This window comes from Aulostomus chinensis, chromosome 15 (genome assembly GCF_037954235.1).
Source record: "Aulostomus chinensis isolate RoL2024-O1b breed Wild chromosome 15, RoL_Achi_v1.0, whole genome shotgun sequence".
Taxonomy (NCBI): domain Eukaryota; kingdom Metazoa; phylum Chordata; class Actinopteri; order Syngnathiformes; family Aulostomidae; genus Aulostomus; species Aulostomus chinensis.
The window spans coordinates 6841228-6868318 of NC_141334.1; the positions used below are offsets into that span (position 1 = coordinate 6841228).

Below are 27091 nucleotides of genomic sequence, written 5' to 3' on the forward strand. Positions count from 1 at the left end.
CCTGCACTCTTTTAGCTGGGGCTCTCCTGCTGTGAACTCCAGATTCTGAAATATGACACAAAAAAGCTTTGACCTAAAAAAGCTCAACTTGCTGTCTTTTAAATGTGAAACAACAGAAAAAACAAACGAGATCAACAATCCTAAGATTGAAGACCACACAGCCTGCTGACCTGCTCGCGGACGAACACTTCCACATCCGCACCCTCAGACAGGAAATCCTCACATCTCAGCCCCGATTCCGTCCAGAGGTCGCCGACCACTTGCCGAGTCTAATGTGGAAAAATAGATATTCAATGAAGGGAAAATAATGGAATAAACTATACAACAATTTGGGATCTGTCTTCTGTTTGTGCTTGCAATGATGATGATGGAAACGTTTGCTTCCATTTGTGGGAAACATACCATCTAGTTCACAAGCAGCTGGAGGATGTGAGCCAGTAGCACTCCGGCTCGCCCCAGAGACACCAGAGGTGTCGAAATCTCCCTGAACACACAATTTCACACAGTTTCTGCTTTTCACTTCAACAACAAACTCAGTAGTAAGTTGACAAGGCTAGTTTAGCTGTACTGAAGAGCAACTTTTGATGAGCTTGAGATACTGAGCTTGAAACCAGGCTGGGTAAGACTTGCTGAAATTGTGTTTCACTCAATTGTGTGATTTTGTCCTGATGTCGTGCACTCACCTGAAGAGCTGCCCCATCATGATGCCCCCATCACAAATCATGGGGGCAATAAGCTCTGCCAGGTAGAGCCAAATCAACGGCACATCAATGGCCGTGTCCTCTGCGGCATCAAGGATTTCACGGAGCCTGCAGCCCAAAAACGGTCAGTCAGACTTTAAACTCACAAGTTCCTTTGCTTTGCTTTTCTTGCGAGGCGAAAACCTCTCTCTTTGACAACCTATGAACACAATATGATGTCATTCCTCACCCTTTGAGGTACTGCTCAGAGGGCAGCGTCCCAGCCTTCACCAGCTGCTGGAGCAGCCGGCCCACCTGCTCTCGAGCGCTGCTGGTGTGCTCAAGCGTTGTGTCCATGGTGCTCCTCACAAACACGTTGAGCAGGGCAACGCTGCCCAGCTCCTCCACACATTGAGTGGCCTCCTGCAGCACCAGAGGAAGAAAGAGATGCAGTTCAACAATCAGGACATTTCTCTCGTCCCTGCTGATATGGAGTTCTCCTATTGATGATGTATAGAAAGGGGGTCAGATGGGTCTCAGTGGTTGGGACACACCTGCCCCTCCCTTATCAAGTTCAAGCGCATTGTGCCATATTAGTACCGTCATGTCATGAGTCTCGAGGTATTCCTCAATGATGGCGCAGGACTTCCTCTCCACCTGCTCTTCAGTTTGGCCACCATTGGAAACAGGGGGAGGTGGCGTGGGGGGGCTCTCATTGTCAACTGGACAGAAACATGCAGGGAGTTAAGTTCAGTCCATCATTTCACTAAAAAAAGGCTAATTCTGAACAACCAACAGTCTTTCAATGGAATAAAGTGTTATGGGTTCATACCCCGGTGCTCCTGGACCACAGGGCCAGAGGCGGGGATTTGGGTCAGGCTCACTGGCCTAGCATGACCTCCCGGGTCCTCATGTTGCCTACATTCGGACCGGCTGCCCTGTGCATTTTCGGCTCTTGGAGGGGACCGAGGCATGGCGTGGACCAGGGGAGCAGGCTACAGGGACAACACAAGATCTCAGGTTACAAACTTAAACAAGATCTAACGAGGTAAGAATGAAGACAACTGGGATCAGAGTCTTAGATTTAGCAGCGTGTGTACAAGACGGGTCAAATTTTTCTGTGCACCCACAACTGAAGTGTAACCAAACGTTTAAGAGCAAAACACTAAATTACACCACAGATGTCAATCATTAATGGCTTCACAATGAAATCTTAAAAGTTTTGTGACTTGAACTTCTGGTGAAAAGGAGTTGGACCTCACCTCAGGTGCCCTGCTTGAGGTCCTCTCCTCGTCCCCTGGCCGTCTACGCCAGCTCAGTTCACCGGTTTCACGGTGACGGCCCCCTTCATGCTGGCCATTTCTGGCTGAGTGCCTCCGTACTTCTCTTGGCTGATGAGGGAGGCAGCTCAGCTCGTCCCTGTCAGGACCACGGTGCCCCTTGAAGCCTCCGTTTCTGCCCACATCTCCAGGCCGTCCACGCCAGCTGAGCTCGTCATTTTGCTGCTCATCTCTGGCCAAGGGTCTCCGCGCATCTCCTGGCCTCTCTGCATTGGCACCATGATGCTCTCTATTCACTGGTCTCCAAATGTCTCTTGGCCGATTATGCCGGCTCAGCCCATCATTGCAAGGGAAACGTCCACTTGAGTTGTAGCCGTCTCTGGCTGTGGTTCTGGCCACATCTTGTGGACGGCGCCTCCAGCGATACCCGTCCTCAGAGGGGCCATGGTTCCTGGCGTCGTCTCTCCGTCCATGCCAGGTCCTCTCCTCATTTGAGGTCTGGCCTCTGCGATGAAGCTGATAAGGGACAAACAAGTCACTTAATAGGGACTGATGCAGTTTTCAAGAACATACAAACTACACTCCTGAAAGACTCTGTCATTCCCCAACAGCTGATAAATACAACAGCCTTACTACACTCACAGCTCCTGAACCATGACTAGCTGTCAGTCTTCTGACCACTTGCGTGATGTGACATCCACTCACCTGTGTGTGGTCACCAGCCCGGTTGCTGTGGTACGAGGTACCGTTGTAGTTGGTCTGCTGCCGGTAGTTCGCTCTGTAGTTTGATCGAGCGAAAGCCATCCTGCTTTGGGGAATTGCTGATGTGAAAAATGAGACTGGAGGATAAAGATGGAGATGATGATCTCATGTAGCAGGTCAGCGCTGTGATTCTTTGCTGTGTCACCCCGACATGTCACCATCTGGAAGCTCAGGTTCTGTTTTCTATGAATTCTGACCCAAGGACCGCTACCATCTTGGCTGGAAGTTCTTTTCTCTGAGCCTGGATCCTGTTTTCTGAAAAATGTTGGGACTCAGTGATGAATTTAAATAACTTTTTTTTTTTTTAATTTTAATCATTCCAGCACGGAGCAGGAGCAGAGCAGCGCCTTAGCACATTATCATGTCATCTATTTAATTTTTTTTTATTAATTTAATTTACCGTCCACATAAATATATCAAGATTAATTATGATCAAATGCAAGATTAAAATTCTTGTAGAAACTTGTATTGTAATTTTTGGGAGAGATAAAACAAATACCTGATACATACTGGAATAAATAACGCTTGAAAACTTGGAGGTTTGAGTTTTTTTCTGCTTTAGTAATTCAATTCCAGCCTACTAGACGTCTAAATTTGAATCTCTAAATCTGCTGTGTAAACACGACTCAGGAAGAGCTCTGCTCTGTCATTTGTTGCGTTTGATCTGCTTTGTTAACTGGAGGTTTGAATTCCAGTGCGACCAGTAACTCATCTGCTTGCCCACGAGAGGCTGCTGGGCTTTCAGCTCCACTGTGTTTGCAAGAATGGGTTTGAATTATTCATCATTTTTGCAGCACTTGGTGAGGCACCATCAAACCAGCATAAACACGCTGAGATGAACGGGTCAACACCATTTGGACCATAATCAGTCACCCCCTACCTACAGGTATGTATTTATACATGGAGACCAGTATTTTAAAAAAGTCTCAAGTTTGGCATGAACGTGTAAGAAGAGTGAGATTGGCTGCCATGGTTCCAAAAAGGAGCAAGCAGGTTTGGGATGCAAGTGGAAAAATGGAAGAGGCAACAATCTGGCAGCTCCAGCTATGTATACTAACATAGCTGCAGCACAGCATAAAGATATATTATATTTTATATATATATATTTTACACACACACACACACACACACACACGTATATAGCAGTTTTCTTAAGAGATTTATTTCTTTTTATATTATTCTCACCCACATTTAATGCATCTCTAATTTTCTAATCATAACATATGTCAGTTTGATTTTTTTATGTGTCATTTTTTTTCAAAACTTCAAAACACATCTTATATTAATCATAAAACCACAGTTTTTGCATTGACTGGCAGAAATGGTCTTCCATAGCCTGTAGAAGGGGAAGATATCGTTGCCTGAAATGTAACTGTGGTTCCTGATCACAACACTGACGACCACAGTCAACAACATAATGCCAATTAATTTATAATGAATAAATAATAAAACTTTTATAATTCATTTAATTTTGATCGCCTGCTGTGGTGGAACTTTTCTGCTGTGTGCGCATTTGCAACACGGACCCACATTGTTGCCGTAACAACGTACATGATAAACAGCCCTTTGCGATGAAAGCGATTATTGAGGGAAAAAACATGCTGATTCGTGTTCTTTTCGCGTTTAATTATAAACTGAATTTAAATTAACAGCTTTCAAACCACTTGAATCGTTTTTGTGGACATCTTTGTTTTTGTTCTGGAACTTTACATTATCCAGCGACTCGCATGGCACTTCCGGTGTCACACCTGACGTGAGTATCTACAAAGTCACCACATTTCTTCCCTCAAACCCACTTCAGCGTCATCGATCTTTCCACAGTGTCGCTTCTAGCACAAGTCACTATGAACAGATTACCTAAATTCTAAACTCACAGAAGAATTAATACCACGCTTACTTCGCCTCTGAGCAGTGCACTGTCACATCAAGCGTCTGAAGTACCAAACTGACAGAAGTTCAGATATCATTTCATTTATTCCTGTCGTCCCACTGAGTGCACCACCTGGTGTCACTTTAGCTGAAGATCATCGTTGGCACAAGTCACCAAAACAACCAATCACATCCTTAGTTCCGCCTTCATAATTAGACACACAGGTGCTGCTGTGGAGGATGAGAGCGAGACCTAATTATCGACCAGAGGTCAAGTATCCTGCCCGATGCTAAAAAGGGATGCAATGTGTCAAAGTCTGATGCTGGTCTGCACGTTTAAAGGCTTTTTCTTTTTTTTCCCAATTAATTTCCTCTAGCTCCCCCTTGTGGTTGATAAATTGTATGAACCTTGTTCAAAATCCTTGGTTGAGATGTATTTAACAAAAACCCCTCACGATTACCTTTGTGTTTAGCATCAATAGCAACACGCTAACCATCATGGTGAACACTGAGTCACGGCTGTAGTTTGTGAATTGTAGGAGTGCAAGCATTTGTACAGTGAATGACACAACAGTTCAGTACATCTTGATTTGTATTTGTTTATTTACAAAATTTATTTTGTACTGTGATGTAGTGCATTGCATTTGTGCGTTGAGAGCTTTCACATTTTTCATATAAACCCTGTAACATCGTCCATTTCTGCCACTTAAAAGGATACGTCTGTCGACATCGATGTCAAAACAAGCAAACCAAATCCCAGCCAGGACACTGAGGCAGCGAATCTTTAACACAGTCGCTTAAAGTTCAGTTTAATTTCATAGTCTTGACGAGAAGTACCAAATGTTTGAAAAAGGAACCTCACATGGAAGAAAAAACTGAAACCAGAAATTTAAAAAAAAAAAAAAACATAATAGAAGTCATACGTGAATAATGTGACCCGAGAACCTCCGTTGCTTGTAGCAAGTTTCTTGCAAGTTGATAAAAAAAGTAACCAAAACAATCTATCTATCTATCTATCTATCTATCTATATGTACTTGTATATGTATGTGTGTATATATATACACACACACACACACACACACACACACTGTAAAGCTGGAACAAATGCTACAAATGTAGGATAAGAATTTCTAATTTCTATTCAAGTTATAGAAACCAGTACAGACAGGCTTCATATTTTAAGTAATATAAAGAACGGGAAACTTAAAAATATTTGTTCCTCTCTAACAGGGTAAACGATGTTCAATTTGTGCACAAACCTATAAAATATTGACGGTGTTAAAAATTCTCATCATGGAGAGCATTTATGTCATGACTGACATGATGCAGCACAGCCCTGGTATTCACATCCCAACCCATCACGACACAGAACTTATTATGAAGTTAATGTATGACCACTTCGATGTGGTCTCACCTACACACCCGTAAAGTTACGTGACTGCGTCTTGCACTGTTGTGACAGGTCGCAGTGACACAAATTGGCAGTGACGGACTGACACAACCACCGGATCAAGTCATAAACCCCAAAACCTCCCTTTGAACCACTGAAGTCACGAGGACCAGCCGTAACCTCCTCACCCTGTCAGTTAAAAACCTGCTCCAGATCTCACTGTGTAAGAAGGTGGAGTTGAAAACCAGCCACTCCAGTTATCATAGGGGGCTGTCCAAGAGTACTACAGGTACGAGTGTCTGTTTTCTGGTGGTGCATGGACATTTTATCCTGTTAAAGGGAGAAAAAAACATACAAACACTTAGTTGTGCTCTGCATTGCGGTACAACTTCTCCTGCTCTAACTAGTAAATTAACAATGAATACTGGACAAATGAATCATTCAGTCTCATCCTCATCAGTTCGTTACATAATTGTTTAAGAAAGCGCACATCTGAGGAAACCCACCTTGGGCTTGGGTGCATCTGTTCCATAGTTTCAGGGAGAGGTTTTCCAAAAGTCTCGGGAAGGTAAAGAGCAGATATGGCAGACAAGACCGCAAGAGTTCCCAGGATGATATAAGGCAAAAACTTGTGCCACGCACCTGTTGGACAAAAGGGAAAGAAGTCATTTGTGGACGTGCAAGGACTCAAGAGCGTCTGCATGGTTGAAGACGAGGGTTTACTCACTCAGCTCTAACAAGTATGGGGTAAGGCAGCTTCCACATCGTGAAACAGTATTGCATATCCCTGTCGCTGTGTTCCTCAACACTGTTGGGTAAAGCTCTGTTGTGTAGGCGAACATCAGAGCGAAACCAGTGGTGAGAGCGTATTTGCCCAGCATCTCCAGCGTGAGAGACAGATAGGACAAGCCTAGAGGAGACGGAGAAAGATTGCTTTGAGCTACAGAGTGTATCATAAACACAAAGTCACTCTGAGCGCTTTACAACCAAAACATATATACCTAATACCTCCAAAAGAATTAAGTAGAATTCTTCGAAGTTTTTGATTTTAGCTGTTTGTGAGAGGGCGGCACGGTGGTGCAGTGGTCAGCACTGTCGCCTCACAGCAAGAAGGTTCCAGGTTCAAGCCCCGGGTCGGCTGTGTGGAGTCTGCATGTTCTCCCTGTTCCTGTGTAGGTTCTCTCTGGTACTCCAGCGTCCTCCCACAGTCCAAAGACATCAAGAGGGGACGAGGCTGATTGATACTCTAAATTGACCGTAGGTGTGACTGTGAGTGTCTCAGTGGTTGTCTGTCTCTATGTGTTGGCCCTGCGATGGACTGGTGACCTGTCCAGGGTGAACCTCTCGTCCAAAAGGCTGCTGGGATAGGCTCCAGCCTTTCAGGAATTCCTGCTGCTTGCCATTAAAAATCAAGGTGCTTCAAATTTAAAACCTGTGATTCTTTTTTCTCTACTTTGTTCATTATAAATATCTGTCTTTTACCTTGAGGTATCAGTTGAATGAGGTACAGGGGCACAGCTGCCAGGGTCAAACAGCCAATGATGGACAGTCTTCTTGAGAGGAAACGAAGCGCCAACCAGCTTGAAATGTAAGCTGGCAGCTCTACAGCTGCTGAGATGAAACAGCTGATATAGGGATCAGCGTGGAGTTGAGCTGTGTTGTAGGACACGCCATAATACCCACCAGCCAAAGTGAACCTAGGCGGGTCAGAGGTAGAGAGAACAGATACATTTGCAAAGAACAAGAATTTAGTGACACATTTTTGGTCATTATTTTAAGTAGGGAAAGAAAAAAATCCTACAAGTTGTCGTGCAATGTGTTTTTAGGTCAAATTGTCAAAAGTGGAGAAAATATCTTCTGTGTAGTAAAGAGAAAATTCTGTATGTTTTTCATTTTTCAACATCTTTTTCTTCAATTGACTTCCACTGTGGCGTTGTTTTGAGAGCTTGAGAAAGTGCCAAAAGGAAAAGACTGGATAGGTGCCTCTTTTTTTCCCCCACTTGTTTTAGAATTTGACATCACATTTCCTGATGAGTCCAAAGCGGTTTTATGTCCCAACTAGTTGTTTATGATGATTAAAGTGGTCAGACTCACGCCACGAAGCAGAGGATCACTGTTGTGATTCTGATATTGCTGGTCCTCACCAGGTCTAAAGGGCTGTAGCTTTCTTTAGAGCTCATCTTCTTACTCACCTGCAAGATGCAAAACACAATGTACCCTCTGTCGCTCGCCAGCATCATGAATTCTTAAAAGCCTGAAGTTCTGTCCAACATTATTGTTGATTTAAAGGGTACATTCGGTGACCAAAACTAGCAGAAAATCCTTGAAGTCCATGGAATATATTACAATCTCTCCAAGGGATGTTTTGGTTGTACCACACACAGTATGCATGGCAGTGGCGAGCTATTTTTTTTGTCACGTAATGCCAAAAACAAGCATCGAGAAGGTAAAACAAAGCCTGCGTTCTTTGAGAAAATGGAGTAGGAACTGCTCGACTGATTCTAACTCTTAACAAAACCCTCTCAGCTGAACACAAACAATAAAATATCTGGGAATACAAACAGAGAGGAAATGATGGGACCATTTCCTGAATATTTCCATTTACCATTTATTTCCATGCATTAATCACTTTGAGGTGCTTGAATCCACGTTTGAGGTCAACTTACACCGTAGCCTTCAAATATGACCCGTGGAGCCTCCACCTTGTTCCACTTCGCTGCCTTTCTCACGATGGCCTCAGCCTCCTTAACTCTTCCCTTGGAGAGAAGCCAGCGAGGAGACTCTGGGATGACCCTGCAGCATCATTCCACAGAAAGGTAGTGATGGTCAAAGGAGATTACAAGCAACAAAAAAACCTGCTGCATTACTTGTATTCTCCATGATAATGAGAACAATACATCCTTGTTCAAAAATCCTGAGTAATTAAGCAACATTACTTCACTCAAAAAGTGTAATTTGCAGTACAAGTACTAGTAGCTCGATATTATTAACCTGAAACAGAGACCTAACCCTAACCTAAGAATTTTTTTTAAGCTGAACACCTCTCAAGTGCATCCAAATGCACTGCGAATACTCGCACTGGGAAAAGCTCCATTTTCTTTATTGTTTAGCTCAAATCAGATTCTCAGAAGGACTGTACTGAGTGATGAGTCGGCAAAAACCGACGCTTGAAAGCTTTTACTGAATCAGCTTCAAGCTAACAATACATAGCTGGCTTCTTCTGACTCCCGGAGTCACCAAGAGGTAATGCTTGGAATGAGGTCAAGAGAGCTAACTGTGAATGCCTGAAAGGAAAAATTATTTTTTTGTGCGAATTATCACTTTAAAGTAGAAAGATTAAAAAAACAAAAAAACAAACAACACTTGTATGAGTTGTAATGAGGGTAACTAACCACCAGAGGGGAATGTAGACCAGGCCAGGCACAGCCAATGCCAACGTGAGCGATGTCCAGCTCCTGAAGAAGTAAGCAAACACAGGCAGCATCATGTAGCCGGCGGCAAAGCCAAAGTTGGATCCTAAAGATGAGTAGAGCACCCGCACGTTGTTAGTCAGGGTCTCAGCACCTGCAAGGAGAGACAGAGAAACAGCTGCTATGCACTTTGGAGTATTTTTGACAAGCTTATTTGCATTTATCTACATTTACCACACTAACAATACTGAGATATTGCTTCACCTAGTACCAATGCAGCAACGAAGTTGGACATCTGTCCCAAAGCATTGATGAAGAGAAGGATGGTGTACATCGCCCAAGAGACGGAGAAGATTTGAATGAAGGTAAAAATCGTCTGAACCGCCATGGTCGCGAAAAGGACAGGTTTCCTTCCAAATCTATGGAGAGAAGTAGACCCCTTAATAAACAAGCAATTTCAGGACAGAAAGCATGATTGTTCAACTGGAACACAAACAGAGAAGCAAGGCTTTCCTTCTAGGAAATCTAGATCTGTGCTCAGAAATACTGCGGTTTTTAACGGCTCGGCCAGCGTGTGTCTAGCTGTTACCTGTTAGCAGAGATGGACACCTAAAGGATACAGTAAATATGAAACTGGCGGAGTGATACGTAATAGTACATGGAACAAGAGGTTAATTTTGGGGGTGATCTGGAGATGCTTGATCCTGCAGACAATTCAAGGTCGTTGGCCTAAAGAAAGCTTATAGTTTACATTTTTTTTAATGGTAGCCCATTATCTTCACTTGACATGATCTGACTTCATGAGATAATTTAGTCGTTAACTTAGAGGAACTGAACACATTTTTTTCTTAAGTGAAAACAATACACTTCTGTACATTTTGATCTTTTTCTTCATTTAGTTTTTGCTCTATAATGTAACAGCTCAAGTATGAAATAAGATTGTTTCACAACTAGAAATGACTGGTACAATACCAAGCTATGTATATAGGAATAGGATATAAAATAATATAACCAAACTACAAGTTTAGAGGTGTAAAATGCAAATGAGCTGTTCTTCAGTACCTGTCTGAAACCTGCCCAGCGAAGAAGGATCCACAGAGAACGCCCAAGAAATAGACTGTGGTGGTGAACGGGTGCTTCCACTGATTACTGCACACCATGTCGTACTGCAACATCAACGCATAAACATGGAATCACATGGACCTGGAGGCACATGATATGATTTAATATGCTCTCCACTGATTGTTCTATATGGATCTATCATGTCTTTTTTTTTTAATCTTTCCTCAAGTGCATCAGACAGGTGTTATTCCACCAAAACAGCACATCGATTCATCAGGTGTGTTTTCCCAGTTAAAGGCTCCGAACAATTTGTCCTCTCAAGGAGAAGCAAAGTCAACCAGATATTTAGAAAACAGAGCGTTGTTTGAACAGGCTGCTACCTGTCACTGCTGCAGGGGACAGGAGAGTCAGTTTAGACATCCATCCATTTTCTACCGCTTCTCCTGCTATGGGTCACAGGGGGTTGGAGCCTATCCCAGCAGCCTTTGGGCAGGAGGCGGGGTTCACCCTGTTGCAGGGCCAACACATATAGACAGACAACCATTCACACTCACAGCCACACCTACGGTCAATTTAGAGTTTGGATTAACCTCGTCCCCTTTTGATGTCTTCGGACTGTGGGAGGAAGCCAGAGTACCCGTGCAGGAACAGGGAGAACATGCAAACTCCACACAGAGAGACCCTGAACTGGAGCCGGGACTCGAACCCTGAACCTTCTTGCTGTGAGGCGACAGTGCTGACCACTGCACCACCGTGCCGCCCTCAGTTTAGACAGTCTCTGTTTGATTTGTCATTCACTGAACCCACTGGTGGTTCCACCTGGGTCAACATGACATCAGAAGTATGACTCTACATTTTCTGTTTTACACGCGCCTGTAGAAATTCTTTTGTGTTATTTTGTTATGGTGACATTTAAACACAAAACCAACAAGCGAGACACCAGCCAGTTGATGTGCAGGAAGAAAAACACACCCGAGTGATCAGACTGGAGCGGCAGGATGGATTAGAACAATTTAAGCTGACTGAGAGCCAAAAGGCTGGGGGCCGGGGGGTTAAGGTGAAGGGCTGAATAAAACATTGAAACATGTTTGCCCAGTTTTTGTGTTGGCATGCAGATAATTCTTGTATGACAACAAAGTTAAGAGGACTGTGTTTTTTTTCTTCTCACAAAGTTTTAGAAATTGTTGCCATGCTGTGTGAGGAACTGGCCCTTGATGTTCGAAGCGAAGTAAAATCTGGTCAACTGGACGTAAGTTTATCTTGAAGACGTTTCACCTCTCATCCGAGAGGCTTCTTCAGTTCTAGTGAAGAGTGTGGAAACTCCAGCTTATAAACCTATGTGGGAGTGGTCAGTGCTATTGTGGTGGAAACGACCCTCCCGAGACTCACCTGGCCTCCCCAAACGACAGTCGTTGAGCGGTGTCAGGGAGTTTCAGGGGTGGTCGTTAGGGAGTTTCACCGACCACTCAGATGCTAATGGGCTGTGATGGCAGCAGCCGTTCCACATGGGTCTTTCAGCTGAGCTCTTTGGGGAAGCTTTGAAAGGACTTGGTTGTAAATAGGTGAAAGGAAATGTCGCAGTCCACCTCCTCTGTTCAAAGATGGTTTCTCTATCCTGACGTGGATGGCTTCTTTAACTCCTCTTTCAAACCATCTGTCCTCTCTGTCGAGGATTTGGACATGATCGTCCTGGAAGGAGTGGCTTTCCTCCTTGAGGTGGAGGAAAACCGCTGAGTCCTGTCCTCCAGAGTTGGCTCTTCTATGTTGTGCCGTGCGCTTGTTGAGGGGCTGTTTGGTTTCCCCTATGTAGAGATCCGTGCAGGCCTCACTGCATCTGACAGCGTATACCAGATTGCTTTTCTGGCTGTGAGGGGTGGGATCTTTGGGGTGAACCAGTCTTTGTCTCAGAGTGTTGTCTGGTTTAAAAGACACAGGGATGCGGTGCTTATTATAGATTCTCCTTAATTTCTCAGAAACCCCTGCCACATAGGGGATCACTATGTTTTTTCTCCTGCCTTCTTCATCTTCCCTCCTCCTGGAGCTCTCCTCCTTTCTGGACCTGGAAGAGGATTTTACAAAGGTCCAGTCTGGGAAGCCACAAGTTTTAAGTGCTCTTTTCAGATGCTGCTGTTCTTTTTTCCGGCCTTGGACGCTGGTGGGGATGGTCTCCGCTCGGTGTTGCAGCGTCCTGATGACACCTAACTTGTGCTCCAGAGGATGGTGAGAGTCAAAAAGCAAGTATTGGTCAGTGTGGGTGGGTTTCCTGTACACATCCACCCTCAGGCTCCTGTCCTCTTGAATGTAGACGTCGCAGTCCAAAAAGGGCAGATGGTTGTCTTTCACATCCTCTCTGGTGAACTTGATGTTGACGTCTACCGAGTTGATGCGTGCTGTAAACGGTTGTACCTCCTGAATTTTGATCTTCACCCAGGTGTCATCAACGTATCGGAACCAGTGGGTGGGGGAGGGTCCACTGAAGGAAGTCAGGGCCCTCTGTTCCACCTCTTCCATGTATAGGTTGGCCACGATAGGAGATACGGGAGAACCCATGGCACAGCCGTGTTTTTGCCTGAAAAACTTCCCTCTGTACTGGAAGTAGGTTGTGTTCAGGCAAAGGTCCAGAAGTTGGCAGATTTGGTCCGGATTGAGGTTGGTCCTGTTGCTGAGGGTGTTGTCCAGCTGTAGGCGTTTCTTCACTGTTTCCACAGCCTCCACGGTAGGGACGCAGGTGAACAAGGAGGTCACATCGTAGGACACCATGGTCTCATCTGGGTCCAGCTTGAGTTCTCTAACCTTGTTCACGAAGTCCATGGAATTCTGGACGTGGTGGGGGGTTTTTCCTACCAAGGGGGCTAAGATGGTGGCGACGTGTTTGGCGATGTGACGTGACGTCGTGACGGGGCACCTTCCTTTTCCACAAGGAAGGTGCCCCGCTCCGACCCATTGTCAGCAGCATAAACTCCGTGACGTACAACATCTACGATGACCTGGATGAATGAGAACCTACACTGACATCGGCCCTTGATGTTGCGTTTCTTGTGCTCTCCTGATACAATAAACTACCCATGAAGACCCACTGAAACACACTGATAGTTAGAAACTGGAACTTAAGGGTCAACTTTTCTTCTCAGGGAGGAGGGAGTAAAAGTTTCAGGACGCATTTTTCACAGACACATAAAACGCCGATACCACCATTATGTCATGATCAAGCTTGATGAGCGTGTTTGGTTTCCTTCACCTTAAATGACATCCACATCCGCATCGTGAGCCCAGCCTCTGCTAAGAACGAAAGGCGGCTTTTATTGATGCTGCATGTGTCAAACTCGAGCACATTTAGGGACAAAGTGATAAATTTCAGACACTGTGACACATTGTGACACACTGTGACACAATAAGATGAATGCAACTTCTGTTCGTGTGTGTGACCACGACTACTTGAGAAATAAGCATGACAGAATGGGAATTTCATGATTTTCCCTCTTTTCTAAATTACTGCTATGCTGACGGCTGATTCAGCTTTGATGTGCACTCACTGATGAAGGGTTTTATTGTTCGCACCACCCGCCCAGCTTGATTTGTAATGGCCTTCAGATGACAAATCCTCCACACAAATGTGCAATTAAAGGGAGGGTGGAAAGGGACTGGCTTGGGATTGAGACTAGGATTTTGACCCATATTTACATCTGAGACGATGGTGGATTGGTAGACGCCAGTGTAGTTCCACCCATCCCGACATTCCTCCTGCTCCAGGTCGGTGAGGTTCACATCGCCTGGACCGTAGCCTCGAGCCGAGAGATTCCTGACCACATCCAGTCGGTACCTGCTGCATCTCGTCCGCTCCAGTTTCCCATCCACCACCTTGAATTGACAAAGTCAAAAACTATATTACCGGTACACACACTCTATGTGCACAATGTTGTGTAAGCAACGTGCTCTGATTTGAGCAGCAGCAGGAGCTATGGCCGCTGGCTACCAGCCCTCTGACAGTTGCCAGCACACGGTAGGTTGTTCAAGTTTCATTTGAGGCCAATGTCAAGTTTGCCATGGAGATTTTTTTTTAGCACAATCAGCAGCTTGGCAAAGGACTTGAACTGCTGTCATCACATCTCACTCATCTGAGGCCCTGTGCTGCCAGCTGCCATTAAGAATAAATTAAATGAATGAAACAACTTGATTAATACGCCCTACTTTGTACAGCCGTGTCCTTACAGCACCTTTAAAGTTCAGACCTTGCAAGAACTTTTATTCCGAAATAAGGTTATTCCACTTCATTGGCTGCTATAAAACACTGACCCCTATGATGTACAGACATTAAATAAGATGAGAAATCACTGTAAATTCAATATGTATTCAATAATTTCATATTATTAAATATAATTTTAATAACTAAATCAAGACTTTAGGTACATGTGAAAATTGCTCTTTTTTTTGTAGCAAAGCTCTGTCTAAAATAATTTGGTGTCCACAGATTAAACTGTCGACCACCGAATAAATCACTACAACACAATTTATGCAGGATAAGTAATTACAATTATTAACTCGATTCCATGGAATCAAAAGTAGAGAATGTACATTTGTTTTGTCGTCCCGTCTCTCGGAGGGAAGGACTTTGGGACAGACAGTTCCACCGAATACAGTTTAGGGAAATGAATTGAGGAAGTTAACCACGTGAGCATCAGGATGAGTAACAAATGAATCCCCTCCCTTAAATCTGTCCCTGTCTGAAAGTGCTGGATTCAGGGGGCTCCCATGGTTGAAGAAAATCTGCTGAAGTTCCCTCTGGAGCTGTGGTTCTCTTCCCTGTTTACCCCCAAAATAATCAGCTTGGTGTTCACAAGTCTTATACTTTCACAGCATTGGTTCAAACTGGTATCTCTGCCAAAAACATGTCTCACAAAACCCTTTAAAAAAAAAAAAAAAAAAAACCTCTACATCACTTTTTTGGTGCAGAATATAGAAAGAGTCAGCCATGTACATTTAGCTTGAAGTTGATGGCAATTGATAGTTGACAAAAGCCAAACTGCCCCAAAACATCCCTTTTTAAAAACGCTCAAAGCACATCCTCAACATTAAGCCCTGTCTTCAAGGAGGGGTTGTTGCCGCCTGATTGTTTTTTCTCTTTTTTTTAATTTTACAAAAGAAACACGATATACAAACGACATGGCATGAATCTGTCTAAATTGTTTTCTGAATCATACTCTGATCATGAACCCTGCCTCCTCGCTCCCACTTGGTTTTCTTTCCTGTCCAAAAGAAAGGCTGCTTCTTGCGCGTCCATAGCGAAACCTTTCGATTCTTTTTGACTCCTGAATGCCCAAGAATCACCCACGTTGCACTGTACTTTCTTGCTTGTTCTGCTTGCTTTTTTGTGTTTTCTCCTGGCTCCGTTCACGTCCTCCTTGATGCTGCTCACCCAAGCACCTATTCCACAAAACTTGAGTGAAACAAACAATAACTCTTGGGAACAAGCGCTCAAAAGATGCACTTGTCCTAGTTTGTAAACATACGTTTAGCTGGTGACCAGGGCCGCTGTTTGCTTGCCTCAAGCTCACTACGTGACTGGCTCTTTCTGCATTCTGTAGTCACAAAAAAGTCATCAAGACACCTATTTGTTACTACTTGAAAGGCAAAATACACTTCTTTTTCAAGGTGAAGTATCGCTCTAACAACTATGTTCATAGTTTCCATTGATTATTATTTATCAATGAGTGAACCCATTGAGGGTCCGGACCCTTAGGTTGACAACTGCTGCGGTACAGCTACGGAGATGCTCCCTTGCCGCCCCTTCATGCCACAAAGTAGTGTGATTTCTCCTCTAGAACAAAAAGCCAATTCACCTTGTAGTGGATAAAACCTGATCTCACTCAGGCAACCCAGTAATTGTCTTAACTTGGCCCGCACAATGGATTCTCTTACAATGGAGGATGTATGTGCGCAGTATGGAAGAGGGTGTTACTCCTAAGTCTGCCCCTCTCCTGCAAATCATCAACACGATCATGTTCCTGTTCAAGAAGAGGGATTGGCGAAGTTATATGTTTTCATCTGAAAAGCCTGATAACAATAATATGGAATAAAAAAAAAGAGAAATGATTGTAATTATTTCATGATGCGGGATTCTCAGCTTTAAGCGCGCTTTTCCTCCCTCATGGAGCCTGAATCCACAACTGTTTCTCATTAGAGAGGCACCAGAACACAAACCTCCGACAAACGGAACATTAAAACCAGGTTCTTTCCTTTTTCGTTTTTTAACCAAACAGCTGAGATGAAGTTCCACCGAGTCCGGCTAAAAACCATCCCGGTGTTATCGCTGTCATCCAGCTTTCACACTGCACAAAGGCGCACGGACACTTCATGGGACTTCTTTGAAATCTTAATGAGTTACGCACAAAGGTGGAAAGAAAAAAAGAAAAGAAAATGTATTCAAACAGCACGTGGTTTTGCAAGAAAATATCGCCGCCATCAGAATTACCTGGCTTCTGGGAAACATGAATCGCAAAACTGGATTCATTACCTTTTACTTACATGCAAAGGAATGATGGCGTTGCGCCAGTCTTCGGTGAGGTTGACGTCAGGAACCAGGCAGTGGTGACTCGGTATAGCGTTGACAAACACAAGGGTGAAGGCACCGAATCCGTTGGGAACGATACTGGCAACGAGTAAAAAGAAAACTATCTTCTGGAAGCGTCCGAACTGGCCCAGGAAGGCTACACTCTCAGCATAAGTCCTCATTGTCAGTGTCCTTCCAGTTACAATTAATCTTGTTTTAAATCATCAAAGCATTGCTCTTGTTGTGTCAAGAGAAAGCGGAATACATACGAGGGGGGGGGGGGGGGGGGGCGTGAGCGTGTCACCTCCTCGCTCGCCTGCCAACCAGCCGCCGCCCTACAAGCATACTATCCACTTTTACATCGTCAACTCTAATTTGACAGTGAGGGCATGTGTTTTGCATTATTGCTCAGAGCTGAAATGGCCTAAATGCTTGAAGAGGGAAGAGGAGGAGGAGGAGGAGGAGGAGGAGAAGGGAGAGAAAAGAGCAAATAACGATGCGGGTTGGTAATTCAAATTCTGCTGCAGCCGCGGGCCATATGACGCGCGTTTGTCCGCTTGAGATGTTCAGGTTCAGTTTTGAGTGTTGGTCATTGAAGTTTCAGTAAGGAAACGGAAGCGAAATGGTAGAAAGATAAAAGTGCTGCGCAGTTGAAGAGTGAATCAGAAAACCCAACGATATAATCGGGAGGGAAGAACATTTTCTGTTTTGTCCTGAATTGAAAAAAAAGTCCAAGATTTAGGTGTAGGCAACAGGACTTCTTGTTTCACCAATGATATGCCTAGCTCTTAGACTACTAAGACCTGGATGCCATCCTTGACCGAAAACAAAAAATTAAAGAGTTGCAAGAGAGGTGGCTACAAGAATCTGGCAGCCCCGGGGACTGAGGCACTACCCCCTTGCAAAATGCAGATTCAAGTTGGTTTGCATAACCTCAGTGCATTTACTGCGCTTTCAGTGGATCATAAAAGAAAACAACAACAAAAACAAACAAATAAAACCAAAATTCTCCAAGTAATTCTCTTAATTACAAGCCGAAAGCTTCATTCACTGTGGAATGAAGACAATTACTGCACCCATCACCAGGGATGAAAAATATTCACGGCCGGAACGGAGTTCTGTTAAAAAAAGGAGGAAAAGGAAGCTGTCAAAATCCCTTATTAAATAAAGAAAACGACGTCTGAAGGAGGTCTGAACTCTGAACGCGGCAGACGCTGCGCGGGGTGGGGCGCAAGCACGCGCAGCGGTACCAAGTTACTGGGCTTGGTTTGCGCTAATGTGACGTCACAGCGCGCCCACATACACAATGAATGGACTTCCCCCGCGCAGCCTGCGTCTTGCGCGTTCAGTGTGAAACCTCCTTGACACGGAGTCGTGCCCATGAGCTCATCTCCGCATGCGAGGCGTTTCTGGTTGGCTGACAGACGGACACGTGGGTCACGTTACCAGCATTGTTAGTTTTGATTGGTTAAAACCACACGCCCTTTGCTTTCACCGAACGAAAAAAAGAGAAAGAAAACAAAACAGAGGGCAAAATCAAAGAACTCGGCTGCTGGCTACCTGCTTTGGCACAGTGCAACGTAAAATAAGTGACATGTCTAAGCGAAAATGTGGCAGAGTTGAAGAAGCAAGAGAAAAAGTTAGCAAAATTAGACCCACGGAAGAGTCAGGCTCAGAGTCACTCATTGATGAGAGTGAGTTCCAGGGAGAGACTGTCTCCGTGGAGTCTGCCAGTGAGAGCCTACAAGAAGAAGAAATCATTGAGTGATATTGGTGATCTGTTTTTGCATGTATGCATGTCTGCCTGTTCCCTGTTGTTAGCGCTGTAGTGGGCAGTTACTGTAAAAAGCAGTTTTCAAAGCATTTCCAGGGGTCGCGCTGGAAGGGTGGGGCTATGGGGGCTGCAGTTGTGTGGGGAACAGACACCCGAAAATGTAACAAAAATCACCCAAAACCAATCAAAAACTTCATTGGTGGCGGTGGCGCTTTTTTTTTTTTTTTAACGCGTGCGTACAGGTCCGGCAAGACCTTTAAGCCACTTTCACCCCTGCCCATCACTGAAACAATGTTTCATAAAAAAAATGCACTGTGAACAATCACGAGAGGTTGACATCAAATTGTGCTTAGCATTATTTCAGTACCATGGACAACTCACTCCATTCCTGAGTTGGATCATGTGAAGGTCTGTGTTTATTCGGAGGGACAAACAACTTATCTGTGAACCGTAAAAAGCTACAATGAGGCAAGAGACTTACTCAAAGATAAGATCTTGTTGAATGGCTGCTGGTGCTCTGACTGACCCCCTGCATAGCAGCGTGAGTGTGAATGTGTGATTGCATTCATTGTATGCACGACCTGGCGGGGGCTAACTATGATGGGGGCCACAAGAACGAGTCCTGAAACCCAGGAATAAGTTGGCATTGTGGCTCATCCAGTTCCCTCGTCTCAAATTTAATGGAATATTTGAACTATTTTGTTGTTGTTGTTGTTGTTTTTTAAACAAGAAGCCAAATGAGGCTAGACGTTGTCGCTGACATCAAATGTCATCACGATGAATTCAGAAGGAGGACACAATTGTTGGGATGTTGGAGACATGAGCTTTGTTTCAAAAATAAAATGAAAAAATAAACATGCACCTTTTGGCCGAGGGAGCAATGCTGTCAGGAATATGTCAACCCTGCGCTGTCCTATTAATATATCAGACAGATCCGCTCTGATTTATGACCGTGAAGCTGCCAACAATAAGAACCAAAGCAATTATAACAGCAAAAGCAGCGCCACTGCTGAGGTGAAACTCTGAAACTGTAGCTAGAGGGGGATGTAGAGAAGGCTAAGAGACATTTCCAGCGGGTTCAGTTTCATGCAACTGGTGGTAACATAAACTATATGTTGCCAAGTAACATCTCAGTTACAGAGAGAGAGAGAGACAGACAGACAGACAGACAGACAGACAGAGGACAAGGGAGCTGCATGTAAACAAATTTCACAAAAGATGCAGATTTGTGAAGGAAAAATCAAAAACAAAACAGCAAAAGTCTTTTAGGCAGGAAGATGTACAATACATTTATTCAATATTGCGCTGGCAGAATATGACACCATATCATGTACATGGATTATATTCATATAAGGTCACGCAGGGTATGCTGGCTTTCCATTAAACCAGCAGCCCTCCCTGCTCTCGTAACAGAGTTCATCTACAATGCGTGGCGACACCTCCCTCTTCTCCAGCCTTTCCACTCTCCCTGCTTGTTCTTGTCATCTCATCTCTTATCTTATTGTCCCCATTTTCTTTTCCCTAAAATTAGTATACTAGATTAAAAAAAAAAAAACACTGTCTCCTCTCTTTACTCAAATCTTCTTCTTACTCCTTAGGAATTTGCTGCATTTAAAGTCAGCGTTCTCTCTCCGAAGCAGATAGAGGCACCAATTCCCCAAAACTAAAGGTACGTTAAATATTTGTAAAACATTTGTAAAGACTACAGTACTAAGAAGCATTATTACAATATGTATTCTGAGTTAGGAATTCTCTTGTGTTGTGGTGACAATGTAGTTAAACACTATGACCATCTGCATTGGCTTCATGTGATTGATGGAAGTGCCATTATTTTGTTTCAAATGTGTTTTGGGTCGATAGAATAAATCATCAAACAACACAAACAACAAGTGTTACTACTCCTGTTATTCAAGTTTTTGCCCCACATGGTGGAACTATACTTTTATTCGTGAGGTGGCCAGAGAAAACTACTTTTTAAGAACAAGCTTGATGTTAACCAAGTCCCTCTTTTGTGTTCATCATGCACCCTCCCATTGCTGTTTTTGTCCGTCCCACTCCACACTGCTAATGTCTTTCAAGCCCAGTGTGAACAAAAGTTGCCAATATGGGTGGAAAACTGCACAATCTGGCAATGATTGTGCTCTTAGTTTTCAGTGCGTTGGTGTTTCTCATTCGTGATTCAGGTGAATATTGGCAACGCCACCATCTACAGCATGTGATGTGTTACAGGATCTGACCATGGACACTCGGCTGAGACCACAGCAGGTGATGACTGTGGTATCTGCTCTCTGCAAGATCCCACTCCTCTTTCTGCTCCTGTACATCTTTGTGTGCTCCCTTGATATTTTAAGCTCTGCTTTCCAGCTCGCTGGAGGTAACTACTCTCATCATCACCTTCTTCTTTTGAAACTAAGACATGTGAGCAGGTGTGCCGGACGCGGAATTATTTATTTTAGTTTCTCTTACTGGTGTTCAGCTGAGGTTTTCAGATTACTGCTTTCCATTCCAGGAAGAGTAGCAGGAGATATCTTCCAGGAAAATGCCATCCTGTCAAACCCAGTAGCAGGGCTAGTGGTGGGGATACTGGTTACAGTGTTGGTCCAGAGCTCCTCCACCTCAACCTCCATCATTGTCAGCCTGGTTTCTTCTGGATGTGAGTCACAACATCAAACATTGTACTGGAGTAGTTGCACATACAGGAAACCACTTGCAGTACTTTTTATACTTGAAATCTTTCGGTCCAGTGCTTGATGTTCAGTCAGCTATTCCCATCATCATGGGTTCGAACATTGGAACGTCAGTCACTAACACCATTGTTGCTTTGATGCAAGCTGGGGAGAGAGAGGAGTTTGAAAGGTAGGACTTGTGTTCATACGACACATGTATGTACTGTGAGTAGCTGCATAATGAGTTTAAGATGATAAAAAATAAATCAACATCATATAAATTCCAGGGCTTTTGCTGGAGCTACAGTCCATGATTGTTTTAATTGGTTGTCCGTCTTGGTGCTTCTTCCTCTGGAGGCTATGAGTGGTCTGTTGAGACGTTTGTCCCAGGTTGTGGTCGACACCCTCCAGCTCAGCACCGCAGATGAAGCACCTGAGCTTCTGAAAGTCCTCACTGAGCCACTCACTAAGATGATTATCCAGGTATGGTTCATGCAAGGGAAATTGGAACTAAGATATAACTAAACACAGAGGTTAAAATGAAGAGCGTAGTTTGAGAACAGGACAGTTTAGCAAGCTACAGATTCTCTAGCTGCAAACTCTAAATATTCCATTCTCCTTTACTCATTGAAAACTGGCATGACATGGACTATGCACGTTCAAACCATGTGAAAGAAAGAAAGGCTTCCTCTAAAAGCTTACCTATTTAACAGATTTTGCATAATTATTCTACATCAGTTGAACTGCAGACACAAGCTGACGTTTCACAAGAACACAAACAACGCTGAAACAAGAGAAAACCGGTTGAAACCTGACAAAGCCAGCATTTAAAATGAATGCTATGCAGACGCAGTCGCTGTATCAAGTTACAGAAAACTACAAAACCTTTCCGGCAGGTAAAATGCACAGCAATGATGATAATATTCGTTTCCCTGCAGCTGGATCGTTCAGTTATTGTAGCCGTTGCAACAGGAGACCAGAGTGTGAGGAACAAGAGTCTGGTGAAACAGTGGTGTCTGTCAACAAACGCAGCAATGCTGGTATGGCGCAACACGTCTTTTTTTTTCTTTTTGTTTTAAAGGTCCTAATGGCCCGTTTCTTCCTGTGTTCCCTGAGGTGACAGTGGAGAACAGGTTCCGCCGGCTGTGTTCAACTATCAGTAATGAGTTAACTGCACCGTGCTCTAATCATGTCCAACAACCACTTTGCCTCAGTCTTCATTCTACCTGTTTGTCTCTGCTGACAGGACAATAAAACAACATGGAGAACCCTCAACTTTTCAGAACGTACACAGAAATGTATGTCAAATATCTCTTTGTTTTTTGACCGTTTCGATTGGGTCTCATCACTCTCATTCATTTACAGTATCTCTGTCTCTCTGCCAGGTAGGCATCTTTTTGTCGACTGCGCTCTTTCAGACACGGCCATCGGTCTGATCCTCCTGGCGTGCTCTCTTTTGGTGCTGTGTAGCTGTCTGATACTGCTGGTGAAGCTGCTCAACTCCCTGCTAAGGGGGCAGGTGGCCGCCGCCATTCATATGATTGTTAACACAGGTAAATATAGGAGTCTTTCAATTACCATAACCTAAAATTTTGCTCGGATTACTTCATCCAATTAACCAAATCTAAATTCCACAAAGTCAATGAGGACAAATTTTTCTTTAAAAATCTTGGTTGAGAGGGCAAATTTGGGGTTGAGTATACCGTCGGAGGGGGTCACGAGATAAAGATGGCGGATGCAGGATGAGTTCCAAGGACAAAAAAAGTTTTACAAAAACTGTTAGATAGGCCTTCATTGTTTCTAAAGTTAAAAATCACACTATGACCACAAGAAATACTGCATCACAATGTGTGTCACCTTCACGGTGATCTTGACCTTTGATCGCCAAAATGTCTTCGCTCATCCTCGAGTAACAGTGGCTGTTATTGTAAGACATCACTTCACGGTATCTCTGAGATATTGTGTTCATGCATGGTGACAGGTGACCTTTGACCCCTCCAAAATATTTTCACTTCTTCTTTTGTTCCCAGAGGTTGTTTGTTGCACACTGGCAGGAATTCCCTCTAAGTTATTCCAGAGATGTTGGGTTTGTTATGATGGGGGTGACTTTGACCCTTGAAAGCTAAAATCCTTTCAGTTAATGTTCAAATCCTCATGGAGATTTAACCTAAATTTGAAAGAATTCCTTCAATGTGTTCCTGACCTATCGTGTTAACAAGAATGACACATTTTTTGTGAGGTAACAATGATCTTAACCTTTGACCCTTGTCCCCCAGAATCTTTTCAATTCCTCCTGAAGACCCAGTGGAAACAATGAGGGTCTCGAGTTTCTGGCAGCTTAATTTTATGGTTCTGAGCAGAAAAGTTAGAGAATCCCTGTCTTAGTTCAGCAGCTGTGTGACGCTCACTCGTGTCTTCCAGATTTCTCCTTCCCTTTCACCTGGCTGGCAGGCTACCTGGCTCTGTTCGTGGGAGCAGGCATGACCTTTTTGGTTCAGAGTAGTTCTGTCTTCACCTCAGCCATCACACCACTGATCGGTAATAAAGACACAAAGACACGAAAGGGCACAGGAGGGGTCATAGAAATGAGATGTACAACTCCTGAATGGACTTTTTAAAGTTTAAGAAGTGTGAATTAACTATTTAAGTTGCAAATTGCCCTTCTCATTGTTAACTTGTTGGCGGCACAGTGGTGCAATGACCGCTCTGTCAAGAAGGTTCCAGGTTTGAGACCCGGCTGGAGCACAGGATCTTTCTGTGTGGAGTCTGCATGTTCTCCCTGTGCCTGTGTGTTGGTTCTCCCTAGGCTGATTGATACTCTAAATTGACTGTAGGTGTGAATGTGAGTGTGAATGGTTGTCTGTCTCTATGTGTTGGTCCTGTGATGGACTGGCGACCTGTCCAGGGTGAACCCCGCCTCTCACCTGATGACTGCTGGGATAGGCTCCAGCCCCCCCCCCCCCCCGTGACCCTTAACAGGATAAGTGGTGGAAAATGGATGGATGGATGGATTAACTTGTCAATTCAACATGATCAGCATCTCCTGGGCCTGCTATGATTCATGCTGTTAACCCTCAGGCATCGGTGTGATCAATATTGAACGAGCCTATCCTCTAACCCTCGGGTCCAACCTGGGAACCACAACTACAGCCACACTGGCGGCACTCGCCAGTCCAGGGGACAAACTAGCTGCTGCTACACAGGTACACACTCACAAACAAACACACACACAAATCACATCTCGGGTATTTAAAAATATACCAATAAATCTGCTTGAAATGATCAGAGACTTGAATCTCCCTCCCTCCCTGCAAGGTCAGGCTCAGATCTGAGTTTCTTGGCTTAAACTGTTAATTTACATTAAGCATTTAATTTAGCAAAACTCAGAAGTGTTCCTCCTCATCTGAACTTATAAATGCAGCCGTGATTAATGGAGTCAGTTGCTCTTCTAGTCCTCAACAGTTTTAGTTGTTGACAGTTGGGTCTTTTGAGGTTCCATGATAAATCGTTCTGCCCGATCATGAAGACAGATCCGGTTGTGTATCTGACCCTCAACAGTATCTCATCATTTTCAAATGTTTCTTCATGGCAAATAGCCCTTTTAAAGCAGGCCACTTTAAAATGTATATTTGATGACTTTTGAGGCTTTTCTCCTCTGCTCTCCTGCTAGTGTTCTTTGCAGCTAAGCTAACAAGCAATTTGTGGTCAATTGTGGGCCTGGAGCTCCGTGATGAGCACAGAAAGAAGAAAAAAGGATGTCTATTTTATATTCTGGCTGTAAAAATGATAGATAAATAAGTGTGTTTCTCAAAATGGTGAGTGTGTACTTTTACAGGTCAGTGGCACTCAAGGTGAATGCGCTAGGGTGGCACTGAGAAGTGTTGTCACTCACTTTGTCATTGTTGTTTCTGGCATCTTCCTGTTACTTTATGAACAGTCTCATGGTAACCAGTTATAAAGTTTGAACAATGACATGAGCAATGACACATGCAACACATGATAGAGTCCACCTGACAATCATTTTGTGCGTGCAGGCATCAACCCATTGACCACCTAGTGCACATCGAGCAGAACGCCACAGGAAACTCAAAGCAAATCACAGAATATCATAAGTGAAATCTCCCTGTGGTTTTCTGTCTCAAGTGTATCTCGGCATCATTCCCTTTCCCCACTCTTCAGGTTGCCCTGTGCCATTTTTTCTTCAACCTCCTTGGTATCCTGATGTGGTATCCCATCCCAGCCACCCGCCTGCCCATACGTATGGCCTGTGCTCTTGGGAGCCGCACTGCAAGGTAGCTTACAGGGCAGCCAACAACAAATGAAACGGTTTGCAGTGGCAGCTGAACCTCCAGGGGAAAATAATCAAAATGATGTTGCAAATTTGAATTGGGTCAACAACGATAAGCTAACAGAAGTCCCACACAGATACCGCTGGTTTGCTGTGCTCTACCTACTGGTATTCTTCCTGCTACTCCCATCTCTGGTGTTTGTCCTCTCCATGGCCGGCTGGAAGGTGATGACTGGGATTTGCTTGCCGGTCGTTACGATGGTTATATTTGTTGCAGTAGTAAATATGCTGCAGGCACACAGACCTGACTGTTTACCAAACAGACTGCAGAACTGGGACTTCCTGCCTTACTGGATAACTTCGCTGCAGCCCCTGGATAATCTCATCACTAGGGTGACCCTGTGGTGCAGGCAAGGAAGAGGTAAATATTCCAACTTCTCATTAAACTAGTTGTAGCCGCTCTGCCACATGGTCCAACTCCCTTAATCGTGTTCTTGCTCCAAGGTTTGGGTTGGAAGAAATGTGACGCCCCTGAAACACCAATGGAGGTTGTAAGCGTTGACCCAGAACGAAACGAAAAAGGGACATGGAAACAAAATGGGGAGGGGCAAGATTTTGAAAAGAAGCCAAGAGGACGGAACAATTCTGGATTTTTCCATCTAAAGTGTAATGAGGAAAACAGAAAAATCAACAAGTCTTCAGCGAATAACTCCTTGAACTGTGCTCCAGTGTGGTCCACTCAGCCTTGCAGTACTCGATTGTAGTGCTGCAGTATCCCAAAGCCTGCATGACATCTTTGTCTGCAGGAATAGAATAGTAAAGTATCTAGTATTCCATTTTTCAACTGCAAATAAAGAATACAAGAAAAATTATGGGTCATATTTTTAAACTTATATTCACATTCATATGTTTGAAAGGTAGAATACACACTTAGTAGAACCTTGACTTTGTGTGTGAACGACAGAGAAAATTTGAGTCTCTACGGAAGGGGAAACTTGTTGAGGCAGGAATTGGAAGACAGATAAAACTCAGTTTAACCACAATCTCACTCACACTTACACGCTCACACACATGCAGATAAACTTGACTTTATCTGCACTGCATATCAAATGGACTTAAGAAAAAACAGCATTCATTTTAGAGGCAGTATAGTAAATGTCAGACAGCAAATATTCATTCTGGACTGAAGAAAGTACTGGCATAGTAACTTGTTATGAGCACAACATCAATGGTACCCTGTGAATTTGATATATAAGTATCACAGTACCTTTCACTGCATTACCTTCTCACACTGAGGTTTTATTTTCCATCATTTATGACTTTGAGAGACCAAAAACTAGTTGATATTTGAATAAATCACTG

General features: G+C 43.9%; 3 protein-coding genes across 6 annotated transcripts; 1 reads left to right on the top strand and 2 right to left on the bottom strand.

Moving 5' to 3' along the window:
- Positions 1–4716, bottom strand: LOC147248461 (uncharacterized). Its single transcript, XM_086179434.1, has 10 exons — positions 4620–4716; positions 2666–2977; positions 1943–2476; positions 1513–1675; positions 1281–1402; positions 931–1103; positions 684–809; positions 403–484; positions 171–269; positions 1–45 (listed from the first exon to the last, which is right to left on the bottom strand). The coding sequence occupies exons 2-8, from the start codon at positions 2762–2764 to the stop codon at positions 406–408; spliced, it is 1296 nt and encodes a 431-aa protein (XP_086035560.1). The 5' UTR covers positions 2765–2977; positions 4620–4716; the 3' UTR covers positions 1–45; positions 171–269; positions 403–405.
- On the top strand, positions 4270–27000 carry LOC147248462 (sodium-dependent phosphate transport protein 2A-like). Its single transcript, XM_086179435.1, has 14 exons — positions 4270–4475; positions 20374–20444; positions 21005–21149; positions 21285–21428; positions 21520–21631; positions 21729–21924; positions 22380–22481; positions 22688–22739; positions 22827–22994; positions 23863–23979; positions 24520–24644; positions 25621–25733; positions 25867–26150; positions 26234–27000. Exons 3-14 carry the CDS (start codon positions 21014–21016, stop codon positions 26491–26493), a joined length of 1809 nt encoding a protein of 602 aa, XP_086035561.1. The 5' UTR covers positions 4270–4475; positions 20374–20444; positions 21005–21013; the 3' UTR covers positions 26494–27000.
- On the bottom strand, positions 5196–17267 carry LOC147248463 (organic cation/carnitine transporter 2-like). 4 transcript variants are annotated; one of them, XM_086179431.1, is made up of 11 exons: positions 16977–17267; positions 14136–14312; positions 10455–10558; positions 9657–9811; positions 9375–9546; positions 8649–8775; positions 8077–8174; positions 7465–7679; positions 6710–6892; positions 6489–6624; positions 5196–6312 (listed from the first exon to the last, which is right to left on the bottom strand). In XM_086179431.1, the coding sequence occupies exons 1-11, from the start codon at positions 17181–17183 to the stop codon at positions 6243–6245; spliced, it is 1644 nt and encodes a 547-aa protein (XP_086035557.1). In that variant the 5' UTR covers positions 17184–17267; the 3' UTR covers positions 5196–6242. The 4 variants fall into 4 exon arrangements, 2 of the variants coding, with proteins under 2 accessions (XP_086035557.1, XP_086035558.1); XR_015109291.1 differs by lacking the exons at positions 5196–6312; positions 6489–6624 and adding an exon at positions 6991–7374 and having other exon boundaries at positions 6768–6892; XR_015109290.1 differs by lacking the exons at positions 5196–6312; positions 6489–6624 and adding an exon at positions 6984–7374 and having other exon boundaries at positions 6788–6892.
- Positions 27001–27091: the final 91 nt, after the last annotated feature.

What these genes read in the sequence shown, in the direction of transcription:
- LOC147248461 (XM_086179434.1), bottom strand. Translation starts at nt 2,764, where the DNA reads ATGGCTTTCGCTCGATCAAACTACAGAGCGAACTACCGGCAGCAGACC. An exon ending in CCTCAAGCAGGGCACCTGAG is followed by an intron (nt 1,676 to 1,942) that starts GTGAGGTCCAAC and finishes TTGTCCCTGTAG; the next exon opens with CCTGCTCCCCTGGTCCACGC. An exon ending in ATGATGGGGCAGCTCTTCAG is followed by an intron (nt 485 to 683) that starts GTGAGTGCACGA and finishes TTGTGTGTTCAG; the next exon opens with GGAGATTTCGACACCTCTGG.
- LOC147248463 (XM_086179431.1), bottom strand. Translation starts at nt 17,183, where the DNA reads ATGAGGACTTATGCTGAGAGTGTAGCCTTCCTGGGCCAGTTCGGACGC. An exon ending in ACGCCATCATTCCTTTGCAT is followed by an intron (nt 14,313 to 16,976) that starts GTAAGTAAAAGG and finishes TGTCAATTCAAG; the next exon opens with GTGGTGGATGGGAAACTGGA. An exon ending in TCATATTTGAAGGCTACGGT is followed by an intron (nt 8,175 to 8,648) that starts GTAAGTTGACCT and finishes TGCATCTTGCAG; the next exon opens with GTGAGTAAGAAGATGAGCTC.
- LOC147248462 (XM_086179435.1), top strand. Translation starts at nt 21,014, where the DNA reads ATGGACACTCGGCTGAGACCACAGCAGGTGATGACTGTGGTATCTGCT. An exon ending in CAACAAACGCAGCAATGCTG is followed by an intron (nt 22,482 to 22,687) that starts GTATGGCGCAAC and finishes CTCTGCTGACAG; the next exon opens with GACAATAAAACAACATGGAG. An exon ending in AACTAGCTGCTGCTACACAG is followed by an intron (nt 24,645 to 25,620) that starts GTACACACTCAC and finishes CCCACTCTTCAG; the next exon opens with GTTGCCCTGTGCCATTTTTT.